Source organism: Dermacentor silvarum, chromosome 1, assembly GCF_013339745.2.
Source record: "Dermacentor silvarum isolate Dsil-2018 chromosome 1, BIME_Dsil_1.4, whole genome shotgun sequence".
In the NCBI taxonomy this organism is placed as follows: domain Eukaryota; kingdom Metazoa; phylum Arthropoda; class Arachnida; order Ixodida; family Ixodidae; genus Dermacentor; species Dermacentor silvarum.
In genome coordinates, this window is record NC_051154.1 from 156,680,476 (window position 1) to 156,698,489 (window position 18,014).

The window sequence follows — 18,014 nt, forward strand, 5'->3', positions numbered from 1 at the left end:
TCAGCGAGGGATCTCGTATAAGAATAATGAAACCGCTGGGTGCTTCACATTGCTGGCAAACAATTCAAATTCCGACCTCAATTAGGCGGCAGGAAAATTAGGTAATTCCAAGTTTGCGGGTGCACTCTGGGTCTCTGGCCACTGATTAATAGGTCACTAAAAAACTGAACGTATAAAGAGCCTGATAAGGTTTCAGTAGTGCAAGAGGGGTATTATTCAGCTTTCTGTTAAAGCGCTACAAAAAAAAAAGATTAACAAACGCATATGCACTAAATTAAACAGGCCGTACCTCAAAAAGTAACGTCGAGAATATCACCTTCCATCTGTGGCGATTCATTAATGACGCACCCAGTTAAGCGCTCTAATTCGCTAAATTTGAAACTCTGATTTAAAATTAGCGGAAGGGAAGCACTGCACTTGCAGAACCATTACGAATTAAATGATAAGCTGCTAGGTAAAGAGAAACATAAGCCATACAGAATAACAAAGTAGCCCGAAAAAGAGACACATAAGGAAACAGACTTTGCATCTTTTCTTTTGTCCTCTCCTTTCCGCAATGTGTATATTTGATTGTTACCCTTTCTTTCTGTCTTTCAGGAATGCGGGCCTAGTGCTTGGACAGGGGGGACTCCTGTTTTTCTGTTATCATGACAAGTTTGCAACAAGTGCCAATTGCGTCACCATGCAGTCCACACGCGTGATGATAGAAATTTTTCTCATGACTACGTCATGATTTCTTATGTTCCATACACGCACATTTTGAATAATTTCTTGCTCAAAGGCATGGCGTTGCTTGGCTACGATCTGCTCTTGTACATTGTTAATGAGAGCGCTTACGTCTTCGCACTTCTTTTACGGCGTCAACTGTTTGAGGTCATTCATAGCCATGGCATTCCTCTACTCTGTCCTGCTGGCATGCCACGTCTTCTGTGCGTGCGGGAAATTTCCAACCATCGCGACCTCGCCACATGCAGGCAAAGCGACGCATAGAGATTAAACTTTACAGGGACTGGGAACACCTTGCTCAGGTGCTGGTTAGTACCAAAATGTATATGTGCTTAAACTCTAAAGCGCAGTAGTAACGAACAAATGTCGGGTAAGCCTTCGTAGAGTGGGTGAGCGGGCACACCGGCAGCCGGCGGGTAGCCTTCGGAAAATTTTTAATAGAATTTATGCAAAACTACTGAAGACCGGGTTGTTCTCTGTTAACACTCTAGCGTTAGCTAAAGATTTCCTTTGAAAATTTCCTGGACCTTAAGGAATTCCCTCTCAGATGGCGCTGTTCTTGACTTATGCCTGCTGAGCTGGCGAATGCTTCTTTCTGTTTTTTTTTTTTTTATATACCGCCTTACTTAGCCGCGTAACACCCTTAAAAGCTTCCATGACTATAGTACCGACCAGCCACATCTGACACTTGACGCGTTACTCGCCCTACCATGACGATACTTAGGCACCTATATGAAGGTAACTTCTCCTTTTTTAAAGAATTATTTTGACAATTCAATGGCAAGCACGAAATCGTGTCACTGCCGTGCGTTGTTTATCTTGCCAACCAAACAAACATGGTCTTGCTTAAAAATTTACCCGTCCCCACAAGGCCATGCCCAAAAGATAATAAAGCAATGAAAGCTGCGACAAACGCGAAGGGCGAGTTCAGTGTTTCGGTTTTCAGGCCGGTATTGAAGACATAGACGCAATCAAAAGTGACCCATTTTTGGTATTCATTGCGCTTTCAGAGCTCATCGATGAAGGTTTTCATTTGGTGTTCGGTCACGTGCACCACCCCAGCAAGGGCAGCGGGGGGCCACCTTATCGGGCCAGTGGCGGCACCGGCCGGGCAGCTTATCCACCCACCCGTCACATCCTTCCCTCGAGTAAGCCGCGGTCGCCTATACTGTCACGAGAGGGTTTTGACTCACACGTGCACGCACACAGACGCTCACATACACACCGGTGTGCAATCGCAACTGCATCGGTGGCGAGAGAGGCGTCAGACCGGCGGGAAAACCCTTTTTCTTTTCAGCCCTTTCCTACGACCGGAGATCTGTCCTCTTGCCCCGTCCGAGAGCCGCCCTCTCGCGTTTCCGTCGGAGTGGTGGGGCAACCAGCAACCGGTATAAAAACCAAGCGGCTAGGGTGGAGACCTTGAAAGTCGTCCCTTGCTCTTCAGGACCCGACGCTGTTCTGCCATTCGTTGTCTCGAGACCGGGAGTACCAGCTGTAAACAAAGGCGCCATGAAACTGGTGAGTCCGCCGGTTCCTTTAACTTTCGTCGCGGCTCCCGCGGCTGCCGCAATCCGCTGCGAAGCGCCGGCGTCTCGTGCCGCTGCCCCCGAGCAGCGCCACGGGACGCGTGTTGGGCTGCAGAAGGTGGCCGCGGCACACGCCGGTGGCTCGAAATAGGAGCGCGCTGTGGACGTGCTAAGCGTGTTTTCATCCTGGTTTAGTGATGCTTGAGAGCGCGTTGCCAATTAGGATGCTAGAAGCTCTACCTCGTGTAAGGGCTGTCGTGCGCCACCCAGTTCGCATGTCCCTCTACTGCACCGTGGCTATCAGCGTTTTCTCGCTAATTACACCCCTTGCCCCTAAGCTCGATGTAGACACTCCAACTAAAAACTCCGCTTGGCGATCAAAAAATATCTATATATAGCTAATACATTTTTTTCCTAACGAGAGAGGAAACACATATCCCGGTTATAAGGCAGGAAACATTTTCGTCCATCTCGACGCTTGAACGTATGAAATGCCTAAGTGCCTAAACTCGTAGTGTTCGAAAGAGGCATGACATTGCAAATCACGCTGTCTTACGTGGGTTGTTATTTGGCACCTACATAAGCAACTTCCTCTTGGCACTTGCTGAAGTGTTCTTTATATGGTGATGAAGACACTCTGCTGGAGTTATCTTTCAGCCAAAAACACGCAAGTGTCACCATCTTGGCTGGGTTTGCAGAACGCTGCCACCAGGATCCGGAAAAAAAAGGAAACAGGAAGAATACACAAGGTGTAAATGGCACAATGAGGCACGTGTTATGAAGCAGAGATGTCAGGTTCTAATATGATTGACAATAGCGTAGACACAACTTTATTCCAGAGGTTGCTTTCAAGAACCTTTGAATTTCAGGGGATGTCTCGAGCCGGCTATTGCCTTGCTTTTCTTGCTTTGGAGGATTTTAGTAGTGGTCAGCAATATTGTCAGCGGCGTTCAGAAATGCGATTCCCTCACACCCATTCTTCCCCCCGCCCCACCCCCTTTCATCCCCAACCACGCCCCTCATTTGCGAAATCAAAAAAAAAAAAAATGAAGGAGTTTGTCACCCTTCAGTGGCAATGCCTACTGCTTTTAGCTAGACCTGGGATAACAAAAATTAATAAACGTCAGACGATGTAAAATTTATAACTTCATGCAGGAGAGTTCCCACCCTCAGGCAAAATAGCGCCTTTTCAATAGTGAAAGAATACGAAAAGAATTATTAAACAAAATGGATCTTGTACACAACCCGGCATGTCGAAAAATAGTCATTATTCGATACTTCCCTCTTTCATGTTCCTGGTTTTCTAGGAAGCCTCTATTACCCACACAACGCACCTGTAGCATTCGCCTTGCGTCATGGTGGCTGGCCCTGACGTGTCACATTCGCGAACCACGATTCAAATGATGCCAGATGATGCAAATAGTTTTAAGAGAAACCGTTTTCAAACGTCTTCTGTGTGTCGCTAGCTGAAGTTTCACCCCGCAGAATATAATATGAGGCCAGTTTGCCTCAGGTTTATTGTACATTTTTCATCATGATTCTGTATCAATTTTTTATTTACTTTCTATTGTTTCTGCCGTTTCCAATGCAATCTGCGACGGCCACCACAAGGCATAACTCGTAACCAAAATACACTGTACTTCATTTTTATTAGTCGCTGTCGTACGTGCTTAGTGACCTTAAGGCTATACATCGATAAGAACACCGGTTTGTGGGCCGCAAAGCTAAACACAAACAATAATTTTGCAACATGCTATACTCGCAGCTAGAAAAATACAACGCAAAAAAAAAAAGAACATCGAACAAATCACATTCGGACTCTTTTTTGAACCTCATATGCGTGGTGTCCGAATCCAAAGGCGGCTTTGCAGGATGAATCTAATCAGAAGAGAAACATAAATGACTACAAAGGCACTGTATTCGACGTGCGTCACGATTATTGTAAGCTTGCCGTCGATTGCTTTCCTCTCTTCTATCCCAAGTAACAATGAGGGTTTTCTATGTGGCGCTGAAAGTCTCTATTACCTTTTTATTTGTCATGTTATTATTAAGAAATATCATTCTTTGCCGGCACAAGACAATTAAATGGACTTACCCGTATGTCCTTTGTATGCTTCCGAGCCATGACCCACAAGAGCGCGCGCGGCTTAAGCGAAAGGCTGTGTGCTCCTCTCGGAAGTTTAAATATATCAGCGCTATTCTACTAGTCGTCTGTCGCTTACAAAAAACCGTTGAAATAAGACCCGTCTGATAGACGGGTGACATCGACACTTAACTACGGTCTTCGCCTTCTTACAGACATTGAGTACTTCCTTCAGTTTCACCTCTGGACGACTTATGAGAAGATGGTGCTCAGCGAGGCTGTGTAGGCCATGAATAATTTTAAGATCTGTTTGATGAACATTCCGCTGGCATGTACATACAGTGGAGTAAAACTTTTAGCTCCGTATTATAAGCGACTACGTGAGCTACGCTAGCACCTGCCACTGTGCATATAAACAGTCCAGTCTGGAAAACCTACGAACATGCTAAGGGTGGGGCGAGCAAGCAGTGAAATAATTCGTTGCCGAATGTGGAGCCCACGTCGCTACACGCTGTGTAGGACACGAAAACATTCGATAATTGAACACCGCCCCTCTGATGGCACACTGCGATAGCCCACCAAACGAATGTCAGTCCTCCGGCCATTCAAGAGCTGAAATTACAAGCAGAGATTTATAAAATCGGAACCTGATGACACGTGTCACTACAGCAGTCAGACGCGGCCGGCCCTCGATGCAATTCAATTTTATTGATAAGTAAGTTAGTACAAAAACAGTAGTATACCGGAAGGATTGTGATCATCAGATAGAGGACGCGTATTTCGCGTTTTGAACCAGCTACTCGCACTGGCCACTGCAGTTACCTTTTAGCTTTATTGTTGGCTCAGATACGTCAATTAGAAGGAATTAAGCTGCAAGGTACTTATATCCCTCCACAGCCGATAATGACATTCCAGCATGGGCAGTTAAACATTTTCTTCCATAATCACTGGCGAAAGCGCATGACAGAATAATACTACTGTTTAGAATACTATATTCTAGCTCGCATCAATTTATGCAAATAGCCGCACCTAGGACAGAACGTCACGGCGCCGTAGTCGGGCGCGCCGCAAGCCCGTAGACTGCTGGAAAAAATTCTCTTTTTCTCTCTCGGCCAGCGCCGTGGGCCAGCTTCAAATTGTGCCGACGGGGCGAGTAGCGACGTCAACAAAGGACCCCATCGTCCGCCGGATGAAGCCAATGACCTTGGAGAGCGGTTTTCGCTTGGCGGAGGAAGCATGATGGTTGGCTGAAGAGGAAAGGAGGGACCCGTTGGCGCGTGGCAAATTGGCGGGAAAAACCCGGCTCAGTCACAGACCTGGCCGGTGTTTGGTCTGCCACCAAAAGAGAGACAAAATCCTCCTGTCGGCGCCGGAGGTGCATCGGCCGAATTCGGGGAAAGCCCCCGGCACTTAGAGGAGAGCACAAAATCTCCGGAGCGCCGCCCGGGGCGGGCCATACAGTGGGGTCCTGCTCGGGCCGAAAGCACCTGCGCCCGGCTAAGCACCACACTTAGCTCCCTTCCACTTCACTCTCTTCCCCTCTTGGTCCGCTGACTTTGTATCGTAACATCTCGAGCGCAGCATCCCTGTTGTGTCACGCATGGTTAAGTTATCCGTTTCGCTCGTTTCAGCGCAGCCGTCGTCGCATCGTACGGCTGGCTCTTCGGCAGGGCATTTCTAACGAGCAAGGGTTGCCTGACTGGCTAGTGCTTTCCAAGGACAAAACCATTCTCGTTTATTTATCCCTCCCCCTCCTCCTCGAATAGGGGGCACCTCTCATTCCTTCGCACGCTTAACACGTAACTGCAACTCGCTGCCTGCTTTTCCAACTTGTTTTCTAAGAATGACTACTAGTTCGCACAGAGATGGAAAGCTCTTGCCAAACAGGTTGCGGACGTGTTGTGAAGGACGACTAAGAGGATCTTCGAGGTAATGAACGGAGAGTAAACGCACATGCTTATTACGTCTAACTTTGTACAACCTACGTGGTTACACGTACGCGTTGGCGATGCCAACGTGCATTAAATATTCAAGTTGAATTTCACCTGATCGCCTGCGCAATAAAGTCTGTTAACAAAGAGCAGTTATGAGAGCAAAAACTTCTTATACACGGTGAGTAGTACATGCATTTCGTGTTTTCAACAGGTGTGCAGCTAAATAACTTTTTTTTTTATTATTGAGGTATGCAGACGATGATTGCTCCTTTTTTTCTTAGTTTTTAAATAAAGTAATAAGGAAAATATAAATTCGTTCATAAGATCCACCGTTTTATCGGACCGATAACATCGGCATTCTCTTTGAATACCCTGTTGCAGCACATGTCTTAAAATACTTCGTACAATCTGGTCAAGCTCTGTATGTCCCCTGCACTTTTTTTTGTGTCGCCAATAACTCATAAAACCACAAAGCATTCAGGAACACTTCACTTTCCATTTGTACACTTTTAAGTTTTGAGAGGATCACTAACATGCCACAGCAACATGCTTTTCATCCGATGCCCCATCAATGACCGATAAGAAGAAAAAAACCCCGTAGGTTAATAAATACTAACACATACTAACATACACGTCACAGGTTGATCAAAACATATTGAGTTAATTAATCAGACTGTTCCTCGCCTCCAGACAACTTTTGTCAAGAGTCTGCTCTCAGTAGCCGCAACGTACGCCTCAGAAAAGCAACGCGTTATGCATGACTGTCCTCATAAGCTGACGGCCGCACAAGTGCAAAAGTAGAGTGCTGAGAATTTCATGGGCGTGCAGTCAAACGAGTACCTTCCCGCTCCCCACGTTTTCCCCATGCAAGAGCATGTTCGATTGGCGGAACCGTCATGCATTTCCGTCGGGCTAGCTTGGTGACGGGATTTATGGTGTCCATGTGTAGGGTTCGGGCTCTCGCAGAGTCAAGCCGTCTCTTATTTACGCCTGAGCGCTCGAGATGTGGCTGTCGGTGTGTCACATTCTGTCCTTTGGGTAGGCGGAGCTCCAGCCACCGACCAGGCCGACGTTCTTGCTATACAGAAGCAACAGTGAACCGCAAATTGCTGCTGTAAATGTACGCAGGCTGACCAGTAGGTGACCCATTCATCCTTCTCGGGGCAATGCCCACTGCAGCCGGCCGAGCAGACTAAAACGCACAAACGCGAAGGCCGGCTGGCGCGTTCACCCGAAGGTGTGCGTGCTCTGTGCCGCAAAGTGGTCGAAGCGACAGGAAGGCCGCCCGACATGAAAAATAATAAAGAAAGAAAGAAAGGAAAAATAAATCAAATAAAAAACGAAGCAGGCGCCGATGCTAGGTACCGCTCGTCTTCCCGCTTCAGCCTGAGACAAACAACGACGGATTTCCGAATCGGCGAGGCGGCAGGATTTTTCTCTTTTCCGGCAAAGGAAGTGCGCGGCCACGCGTCCGTCCGGGATGCTACGTGCCGTCATCAGCGACACCAACCTCGTAGGGCTCTTTGTATATTTCTTCTTTCTGGTCACGCCGTTACCGATTCGCTGTTGTCTCGCTTCGACTATTTTTGTAGCCCTTCAGGCGAGTCGCTTTCCTTTTCCTCCCTCGGCTTGCCCGACGCATGCGCTGCTGCGATAACAGGTTTTTCTTTTTCCATCGACGTCCCTTTCAGAAATGTAGAGGTGCAGTTCCAGGACATTCTTATCAAGCGCCTTTTTTTTTAATTCTTCGTCACATTCAGATTTGGAAGCTTGCAACCTTGGTTTACGTGTCGTCGCCTGGAAGTAGCACGCGAGCGCTGTACAATACGCCCATCCTTTCATCTCGCCTCTGCGATTGCAGCTAGACGCAGGCATAGCGTGATCCCATTGCGAACTTTCAAGTCTAGCCCGCGTTTGCCCTATCGCAAAAGAAAACCGTTAGGCACTTTAGTAAAGGACCATGAGGCAAGCAACATATTAGACCACTGATGCAGGTTTCTACAAAGGAGCTCAAGTGTAAAGAAAGCTCGTTTTTGTCCTTCGAGGCAACGCAGGCAAGCCATCATTAGCAATGGTCATGAAGAAAGCAAACCATTGGGATTAATAATTAAACACAACTTTCCGGCTAGTCTGCTTCTATTCATTACTAGGACGCTTACCACTTTAAAGCTGTACATCTTTTGGGCTTCAATCCTGCTGAGGTGCTTATAAACCCTTGCGGAAAAGAAATGGCAGAGAAATTATCATATATGAAGTCTATGCCATAGGTAAACTGAAGTTTACTATGAGAAAATAAATATGTCAGCTGCCGATAACCGCTTTCTCTGCTTCGCGTAGATAGCGACTGAACAATTTACGTCCATATCCTGGATGTTAAAGCTCTCTTTGATGAGAGAGAGAAAGATGAGATGAAAGACAGGAAGCTTAGCCTGATTTTATGTACGTTTGATTATTTCGCACAATGCAAGGAAATATGGTGGAGAATTTAGGAGAGGGTAAATAAAAGCGGTGTCTTTTCACGTACACACGGCGAGTCGCCTGACAACTCATGGTATGTCACGTATGCCACTCCATTCCCATAGCATTAAAACACACATACCAGAAATACATTGAAACCCACTCCGGCCCACGTCCCTTGCAACTACGGTCCACGAATTATATTTTGTGAAGATACGCTTGTTGCGTGTGTCAAGCGAAGGAGAGCGCGGTTCTTTCCTTACCTATAACTGAACTGATTCACATGGCATATAGGTGGGAAAATTTGTAAGCCATACCATAGTTTGCGCTAATGGGATTATTACTGGGCGCGTATGCGGCGCTTTACCAATCTTCAATCTTTATCGTGTATACGATAGAACACGATCTACATATACGATTTAACATAACGGACGACAGCTGGTAGTTACGCACGTAAACTTTTTTGTGTATTTTTATGCTGTGTGATGTCAAAATTAAAAAAAAAGGAATACAGAAATTGTGGCTACTGTCGAGCTCGTTGGGCTTGTTTTAAACTGAAGAGGCATGCCGTAACCGCATCGTGAAAAAAAAAATAAACAGCATAAAACATTATGTTAAAACATTATCTATAAAGAACCATTATAACAACACACGATAAACAAAATATTTATATATATCGAACGGCAAAATCCTGCTCATTACTTTCTTGTAGGCGGGCAATATATATATATATATACAAATATTTTTTCCAGTTAACTGCAGAAGGGAGTAAGCGAGCACTCCTCTCTTGTTTAGAGTGAATTATTCTGGCAAAAATCAGCATTCCAAGTTTTCACATCCTGTAATACGACCTGGACGCCAAATAACCTGTAGAATATAAAGCAACTGGCAACATGTTATTCTTGTTTAATTCTAGTGTCGTGATTTGATTGGTAAACAGCCAGTTTGACTAACAGCCTGCATTATATCGAGCAATGGCCTGCCTTTTTTTACGTTTTTTTTTTTTCGTATTAAGAACGGTAAAGGTCGATGATTCCTACTTTCACGTTTCGGCAGTTCTATATGCGTAGGCGTTTCACAGAAGGTGCTTTCAAATGATGCATCGCGTATGGACAAGCGCATTCCGGGGCGCCAACATGGAGGGCGAAGAAAGGTTGCTGTAAAGAAACAAAGGGCGTGATCGAAGCATGTTGAGCAAAAGAGATGGAATGCTTGCCAAAGCGGTACGTCTGCGCCGTCGATTTATGCTTGTTTTGGCCCAGCAGGAAAGCGGGGCCATCGCGTGGAACCCACACGCATGGAGAAGTATGAGCTCCAGGGCTCATACTTCTCCACACAGGTGCGAGTGATGAGCGATTCGTACACGCAAGAAACTCGTCCTGCAGCAACGCGGAGCCAGAAATGTTTTGGATTGTGCGTTCCCCAATGCCCAACATTATTCGCCGTTACTGACCATCGAATGCTCTTTCTGGGTATGTCTCTAGCCGGGGCTGATCCTTAGTCGAGGGGGTTTCGCTCTTCCTTCGTACATTGAAGGGCGGTGCGGCAGGACGGCGTGTTCTTGCGACTACCACAACTCTCCGTACTATATACAGTTGCGTGTACACACTCAAACCGCCACTAGCACTTTAACGATGTCACATCAGATCATCCACGGCTCTTGGAGCCAACGCAGCCATATGGTCGAACCGAAGTGTCGTGGCGCATCTGATTCTCTTTAACAGACGGGATTCGGGTATATCGTGCAATCAGTGTTTGGCAGGCTATTAGTGTTAGCTGCTATAGATGGCTGACGGTGCATCAGAAGCTCCTTGCTCGTACAGTAAAATAAACCACCCAAGGGCGAGTAAATCGGTGATCGGCATTATCCGCAGAACATAACCCGTCGCACGCTCGCTTGGCTCAATTTTGTCCATCGTATCGCGATAGTCGGTGCCGGAAAAAGCCCCTTCGCGTGTAAGCACCACTATTGTGTCCGGTTTCCTGCGTCGAAGGTATAACGGGCTCACTCATTCCACGTAGGGAAGGGTGCGTACGATTGAGGCGGATGGAACAGCAGCTCGATCGCGGTATTTCTCGTATTTGACATGTTCGTAGAAGCGGCCTGCGCTCTGCGCTCCCTTCGCGGAAATCACATGAAGTGGGCAGAGCATGTTACCACGCCGGGGCGAGGGCAGGAAGGGGTGAGGGATTGAGCCGAGTGGCCTTGCCCGATTTCACTGGTGCGAGCAAGGCGCTTTCTTCGGACACCGTTACCGCGCACAGAGAAGGAGAGCACATCCTTGGAAGCGTTGGATTTTGCCCGCGACTCTTTCCAAATGGATGGAATGACCATTCGAAGGGTTGGTAGATCTTTGTGTTTTTGAATCAACATATGTATGTGAGACCTTCCTCTTTATTAAGGGCAATATCTAGCGGATCTCTTTCATGATGCACCGAAACGCGAAAAAAGAATGTTTCTGTAGGCTTCCACCATCGTCAAAATTGAAGCTAGAAGGTGACATGCATGTGTAAATACTAAAGCACTCGAAGTCGCGCGAGAGATGTCCAAACCTAGTGAAAGGCTCCTAGCTATCAAGCGCAGAAGTCGTTCATCAGGCAATCTGCTGTACGGCACATGCATAACTGGTGAAGAGTAAGTAATCTTTTGTTTTATAAGGACGTTTTGCACCTTTAGCAGTGATGAGCCTCCCCATGCCGTGCCGGCAAAGCAACGTGAATCATTTATGGTTGTGTTCATCGCATGCTCAAACGTTTGATGATGAGAAATCCCAAAAAGTTGTTTGTCTTCTATACCACACACACAAAAAAAGTATTCTCTTACTATGTGCACATGTTGCTCCTGAAGGCGCAATTGCAAATCCTGTACATGTCATCTATGGAAAGGTAGCACAGCTGTCTTAGTGTGGGACAGTTCCATTCCTCTTTCTTCTAAGAAATTTTTGGCATTGTTCAGACCTTCCTGTAAGGGTGACTGGAGAAGACTGACGCATGGGACTAGAGGCCCAGATACAACCATCATCAGCATATAGTTACTCTCCGCTATAGCTCCGCCATGTCACAGGTAAAAAGAAACGAATTCTGCCCACTGCCCTGTGGGACTCCCTGACTGAGATTATGATGAGAACTTTTTTCTTAACTCTTTGGAACAATTACTATTCCACTACTCAATACATCAGAGATCTAGCGCGTTCGTCCACATATACTATATTATAATTAGCGTCACAATACAGGAATTTAACTTACGGAGTCTACTGACACTGCAGATTTAAAGAACACCGCTATTGTCAAGCTGCCCCTTGTTCATTCATGTTCAGCGTGGCCAACATTGCCTAAAATTACATCCATAGAGCACCACCACGCATAGAATCCTACCATGGTGTCAGAATAATAAATTTCGTGCGTAGCCACCCCCATTCAAGCGTGATGTCCATAATTTTTCCCTGACGTGACATAAACTGCTCGGCAGACTTTCAGGACGGAATTGTTCAACAGTAAAGGGAGTTTTACCAGGCTTCAATAGAGGCACCGCGCGAACTGTTTTCCAGGAGTCAGGAATACACTCCTTTATCCACAAATCCGTCAGGTCTTATGACGAGTGACCTTTTCCGGTGCCTCCTCTAACCTTTTTTTTTTTTTTGTTAAAATTTTTGTTAGAATCGAATAGGACACTATTCGACTTGTTATTCGAAAGTTTCGAATATTCGCACACCCGTAATCATTTCAGCTATGGCCTGTCGTGCACCGCACGACCAGTTCGTTGTGCGAGGGGACGTTTAAACTTTACATAACAGCGATATTCTTTTTGTTGGTGTTTATCTTTAACTACAACAACGAGCCTATAAAGTAAATGCAGTCAAGTCACAGAAGCAGAACTGGCACCTCTTTTGGCCTCTTCACCAAGTGTATCTACTTGCCGCGATTGGTCTCCTGAAGAAAAAGTCAGTAGTTATTTCTTCCCTCTCCCAAGTTTCCTTGCTTCAGTAGCCTTATTCTCTATGTCCCAACCGATCGCGCCTCTTAAGGATGTTTCTGAAGTGTGGGCCTGCGCGAGAAGCGTGTACCATGCAAACATAGTCGAGGTCAAAAGCAAAAACAAGCTGTCAGGTGCTCAGAACCTCGCGAGATTCTATAATCGGCGTCTGGTGATCACCACCGCTTAGCGTGCGTTTACGGCACAGCGGCAATTGCGACGCCCATTGGCAGCGCAAGCGAGACAATTAGGCCTAGCCTAGCCGCGACGGGCGTTGTTGAGCCTTCCACTTGACTCCGTTTTCTCTCTCTCGATCACCCTGTCTGTCTTTCTATCACTCTTTCCCGCTTTCTTCACTCTCCACGAAAACACGTCTTGAGGCGCGGGTCTTTTCCGAACGCCCGGCAGCTGCCGCGTGAATCATTCCAATTTTGTTCTTCGGCAAGCATTTCGCCACAGCGTGCGCTTAGCCTTGACAACTAATTCTATTCAGGCTTCCTCATTTGTTCGTTCATTCGCTCACTCGGCTTGACGCTATCGCCAGACCATTTCCGTGGGGTTGTGTAAGCTGAGGACTAGAAAACAGAAATCGTAGACAGGCAGACGCAGACTTTCCGCCTATTGTGTTAATTATTTCACGCTCTGGCGCTTTCTATCGCCATTTCCTCGAGAGAAGCATTGTAACAAAGCATAACATTTGTGACTATTCTGTAGACCTTTGGTTACAGGGACTTCCATTGTACAAAGCGGACATCTATCGATATGCCTGGCGTTCTTCAAGCACGAAAGCAATCGGTGCCCCGTCATTGAAAGTAGAGAGAGAGCGAAAAGGTAACGAAAGGCATAGAGAAAGCTCTACGCAGACATTGTCTGTTTATGATCAGCTGCCACACGTCCGCCTGCTCAATAACAACCGCCCATCGTCTGTACGAACGAACCATTCCTGGCGAACTATTCCGTCCTTACCAGGGACGCTACTTATGCCTCTAAGTTGGCGGCGTAACTTTAGCAATACAGCGCATGTAACTTGAACGCCAACTAAACCTAAAAAATTTGTGTTTCAACAATTATTCAACGATATATTTACTTAGTGATATAATGCTGACATCCGAATTATAAAGTTCATGGGCCGGTCGAGAAGCACCCAATAAAGTGTTTCCAACGTCCTACCTCTGTGTAGCGCCGTTATGAATGCGGAAAATAAGCAACTGACAAATCAGAAAATTCCGCCTAATGAGCTTAGTATATAAGGTAAGATGTTGGGCTAGTTAGTGCATATCTTTCAATGTTTGTGGCGCAGAGGATAAGCGTACATTGTGTTTTGATGTCCATTTATTGTTTATTCTAATGAACATTTGCATCACAGGTAGACAGCCACCTAATGATGCACCCACGCGCCGAATACAGCTGATGAGCAAACTTCTGCGCGCTTCTTGTTTTAAGGCAAAAATTTACGTGAGACTGAGTGCAGCGGAGGTGTTTTCATGTGGCTCCGTCTGCCTTTTGAGGTTTTACTTTCAACACCTAAACAATTTAAATGTTCCAGGTGAAGCTCACCAGAATTGCTTCATTCAAGCGTTTTTCAACTTCACCAGCAAATTTCTCATTTGCACCTCGAAGACTAAGCGGCTAATTAAACATTTTATACGTAATCTTGACAAAACATTTATTTATGCGTACAGCTACTCAAGTCTTGGGAAAGATGACTGGCTGCAACCCACACAGCTGGGTTCACTTGCGTGAAGCTCTCCCTTCTTTTATTTTTCAACTTCTTAGCGATGTTCCGTGGCACATATATATGAACATGCAGTGTTACTTTCTTAGCGATTTGAAACCTCCTAACGGCGAGCGCCTCTTCTTTTTAATTACAGTTGCTGGTCGCAGCCGCGCTGGTTGGATTATCCGTCGCGCAAATCGTCGAGCGCCGAGTGGTCAAGAACCCTGATGGTTCGACCACTCACATGGAGAGCAGCTCGTGGGGCCACAGCACCTTCAACCAGGAGGCCGCGGACACCGATGGATTCATCAGTGGCCGTAGCGGCTACGCAGACAACACGGGCGTGAAGTACGACCGCCACTACACCGTGGACCGCAACGGACAGCGCCGCTTCATCGACCCCAAGGACAGCAAGCTGAAGGGCCCAGCCCCCACCTTCCCCATGCCTCAAGGTAGCTTCGGAGCCGGCAGTGACGACGACTTCCTGTCTGGACGATCAGGCTTCGGCAACCTGCCCAGTTTCGGAAACCTTCCCGGTTTCGGAGGCAACGTGCCCGGCTTCGGTGGCAACTTCCCCGGATTCGGCGCCAACCGTAGGAAAAATTAAGCACTCGCTCTTGCCTCCCGAGTCCCCTCCGGACACTCTTCCACTGTACCTCCCCATCGACTCTGTCTTCAACACACTCTGGGTGTCCTGTGTCTCCTCCTCCCCCTCACATGCCTTGAAGCCTGCACTGTGGAACGAGGACTTCTCCTGAACTCTCCTCCGTGAATGTTTTTTCTTTTTTTTTTTTTCACTCCGACACAGGAACCATTGCCCACTCTGTATCCCAAACCATTCTTCTGTTGGGCTCTTCTCAAACTCCTTGCATTTCTCTCGCCTTCCAAACGCCTTCTGTAAAGCACCAAAGAATTGGAAAGGAAGGAAACTCTAACTTCGCGACAAGCCGTGCTAGCCACACATCCCGGACCACCAGAGCATTATTGTTCAGTTTACTCTTTAATGTTGCAATTTCGGAAGTAGCTGTCATACCACATAACATGTCCTTGCCAAGAAGTGCGAGCTGCTTTTTTTTTCTTTTCTTTTTTGTTCTTTTTTCTGTGCTGCTCTTTCCGTAGCTTTATACAGGGTATGCTCTTGACCATGTGTTTTCTGCGAGTATTTTGCACTTGAAAGTTAGATTCGAATTCGACGCGTATTCGGAGTGGTTTCTGTATTTTTGATTAAAAGTTTGTGTTTCCAATCACGCTATGCAATTGTCTCTTTCAGCAACAATGGATCTGTGGCGCTTCTTTCCCCCTGGATTCAGATTTTAGCTCAAATGGAGCCAATAAAGGAGTTCTCCTTCAGATCCCCTAAGTTTCTTGTTTCTTCGTTTTTGTGAATGGTTACCACAAGTTACTCAAACCAGCTACTGCATGCTACATATCCATATTTTACAGTGAAGCTGTTAGCCTCTAGTTGGTCGGCATTTTTCTTGTCTGGTGTCCGTGACCAAAAATGTGGGCCGGATCCCGGAGGTTGTGCAATGCCGGGCCGACCCGCGGAGGAGGTGAAGCAAGCATCAAGCACTCAGCAAAGTGAAGGGAGAAGTGTATATATTGCCGCGACGCTATCTGTGCCCAACCACGCTGACGACAAAGACGACGACCTCGAGCTTGCAAGCGAGGTGCTAGAGAAGAAGTTTGAACTGAGCGCTTTGTCCTCATTGCCTCAATTAAACACCGCTCTTCGCTCTTGTCTCCAGTGAGCCGTGACACTGGTGGAGGTGCTGGGTATTGCTGTTTCCTCCGTAATAATGCGGTGTTTCGTCAGTGGTGTTCGACGCGCTCGGGACGTTGTAGAGAAGCAGTCCTTAAAATGGTCAAGCAGTTCCCTGAGACTTTGTTTCTGTTGCGGCGCTAAACCTGGGTCAACGTCGACGACGGGTGCATGTGGCATCGTATCGGTGATTGATTCCTCTTTGACAGCAAAGCAGTATTTAACGTGGTCAATTTCGTCAAAGTATGCCGCAGCGGTGCCTTTACTGATGTGCCGGCGTTCATTAGTAAAATTTGTCAGTAGTACCTCTGTGCGACCACCGATTAGGCTGACGATACCCCGAGCGATAGCAACACCTTGATGGAACAGAAGTGCAGTTAATTGTTCGGCTACACCGTCCTTGTTAAACTGTTCTCCGCAACTGACGGAGACAAGACTGCATGATAGTGGTGGTATGCAGACGTCGTCGTCGGCGACACGTAACGATGTACGTTGGCGCTCGTCGTCGTGACTCGTGTCTATACTGTTCGATAAGGTTATCTCGCCATCCCGTATGTTAACCACGGCGCCGTACTCCCGCAAGAAGTCCATTCCAAGGATGAGTGATCTGCAGCACTCATTTAAAATCATAAAAGAGGCGACAAAAGCTGTATTTCCTATCTGGAGTCGTGCAGTACATTTTCCTGTAGGTGTCATTATCTGGCCACCGGCATTTCGAATATGAGGGCCCGTCCATTGCGTTTTGACTTTCTTAAGCCGGTCTGCCAACTGCTCACTCATTATCGAAAAGTCTGCGCCAGTATCAACCAAAGCTGTCACGTCGTGTCCATCAATCGTTAAGAGTAGGTCGGCACTTACAAATTCGTCGGTGTTCCTTTTCTCCGGGTTGCTCTGCTCCTTGCTCAGTAATAATGGGGGATTTTCGGTGGTTCGACGACTTGCAACCTTCCCCCCGGAGGTCGCTGATTTCAGTTTCCCCGACGTGGGCTTGGAGAGCGGCCTCTTACCACGTCGGCGAAACTGCGACGGTCCGGCGAAGAATAGCGTAACGGGGACGGCGAGCGCGACCGGAGATTAGCTGAGCTGCCTTGTTCCCGAGTGATACTGCCGTTGAAGCGTGGATTTCTCTCTGGAAACTGTCGCGGAGTAGCAGGTGACATTTCCTGGATGCCACCCTGGCGATGAGGGCAAAAACGATAAATGTGCCCTGGTTCGCCACAGTGAAAACACAATGGTCGGCGATCAGCAGTGCGCCATACGTCGGTCCTGCGAAGCTGGGGTCGCCTGAAATGCTCTCTCTGTATCCAGGCAGAGAGAGAGAAAAGACTTTATTCGAGGTCAGACTAAGACCTATAGATATTCCTCCGCCAGGAGGACCATGGCCAGCTGGTCGGCGAAGGCCGCCGACGCCAACCACACCCGCCAGTGGGGAGGTGGGGGGTTAGGGTAGTGAGGGGATTGTAGGGCTGCGGGGCAAGAGAAAAGGATGTGCTCTACATTTGCGTACGTAGAGGGGCAGTTGGGACATGAGGGGTCTGAGCGGTAACGATAAAGGTATAGGCGTGCTGGAGTGATCAAGGTGTTGAGCTGGATGGCCCTGAGGGTGCGTACTTGGGCAGTGGAGAGACGAGGGTGTGGTGGCGGAAGCGTCTGCAATGAATGCCGGAGGTGTTTGTAGTGCTGCTTCAGAGTTTTCTTATAAAAGTGTGCCTCGTCCGCTATGGGCGGGCAAGGCCAGGGGATCGTCGGCGCCCGGCTATTAATCTCGCGGGCAAGCTCATGAGCGAGCTTATTGCCGATAATCCCCGCATGACCTGGCACCCACACCACAGTGAC

General features: G+C 47.4%; 1 protein-coding gene across 1 annotated transcript; it reads left to right on the forward strand.

Moving 5' to 3' along the window:
- The first annotated feature begins 2,085 nt into the window (after positions 1–2,085).
- Positions 2,086–15,776, forward strand: LOC119436272 (uncharacterized). Its single transcript, XM_037703071.2, has 3 exons — positions 2,086–2,244; positions 14,571–15,009; positions 15,687–15,776. Exons 1-3 carry the CDS (start codon positions 2,236–2,238, stop codon positions 15,731–15,733), a joined length of 495 nt encoding a protein of 164 aa, XP_037558999.1. The 5' UTR covers positions 2,086–2,235; the 3' UTR covers positions 15,734–15,776.
- Positions 15,777–18,014: the final 2,238 nt, after the last annotated feature.

Excerpts from the sequence above, each read along its gene's own strand:
- LOC119436272 (XM_037703071.2), top strand. Across the intron at positions 15,010-15,686 it reads CCCCGGATTCGGCGCCAACC|CAACAATGGATCTGTGGCGC; the intron begins GTAGGAAAAATT and ends TGTCTCTTTCAG.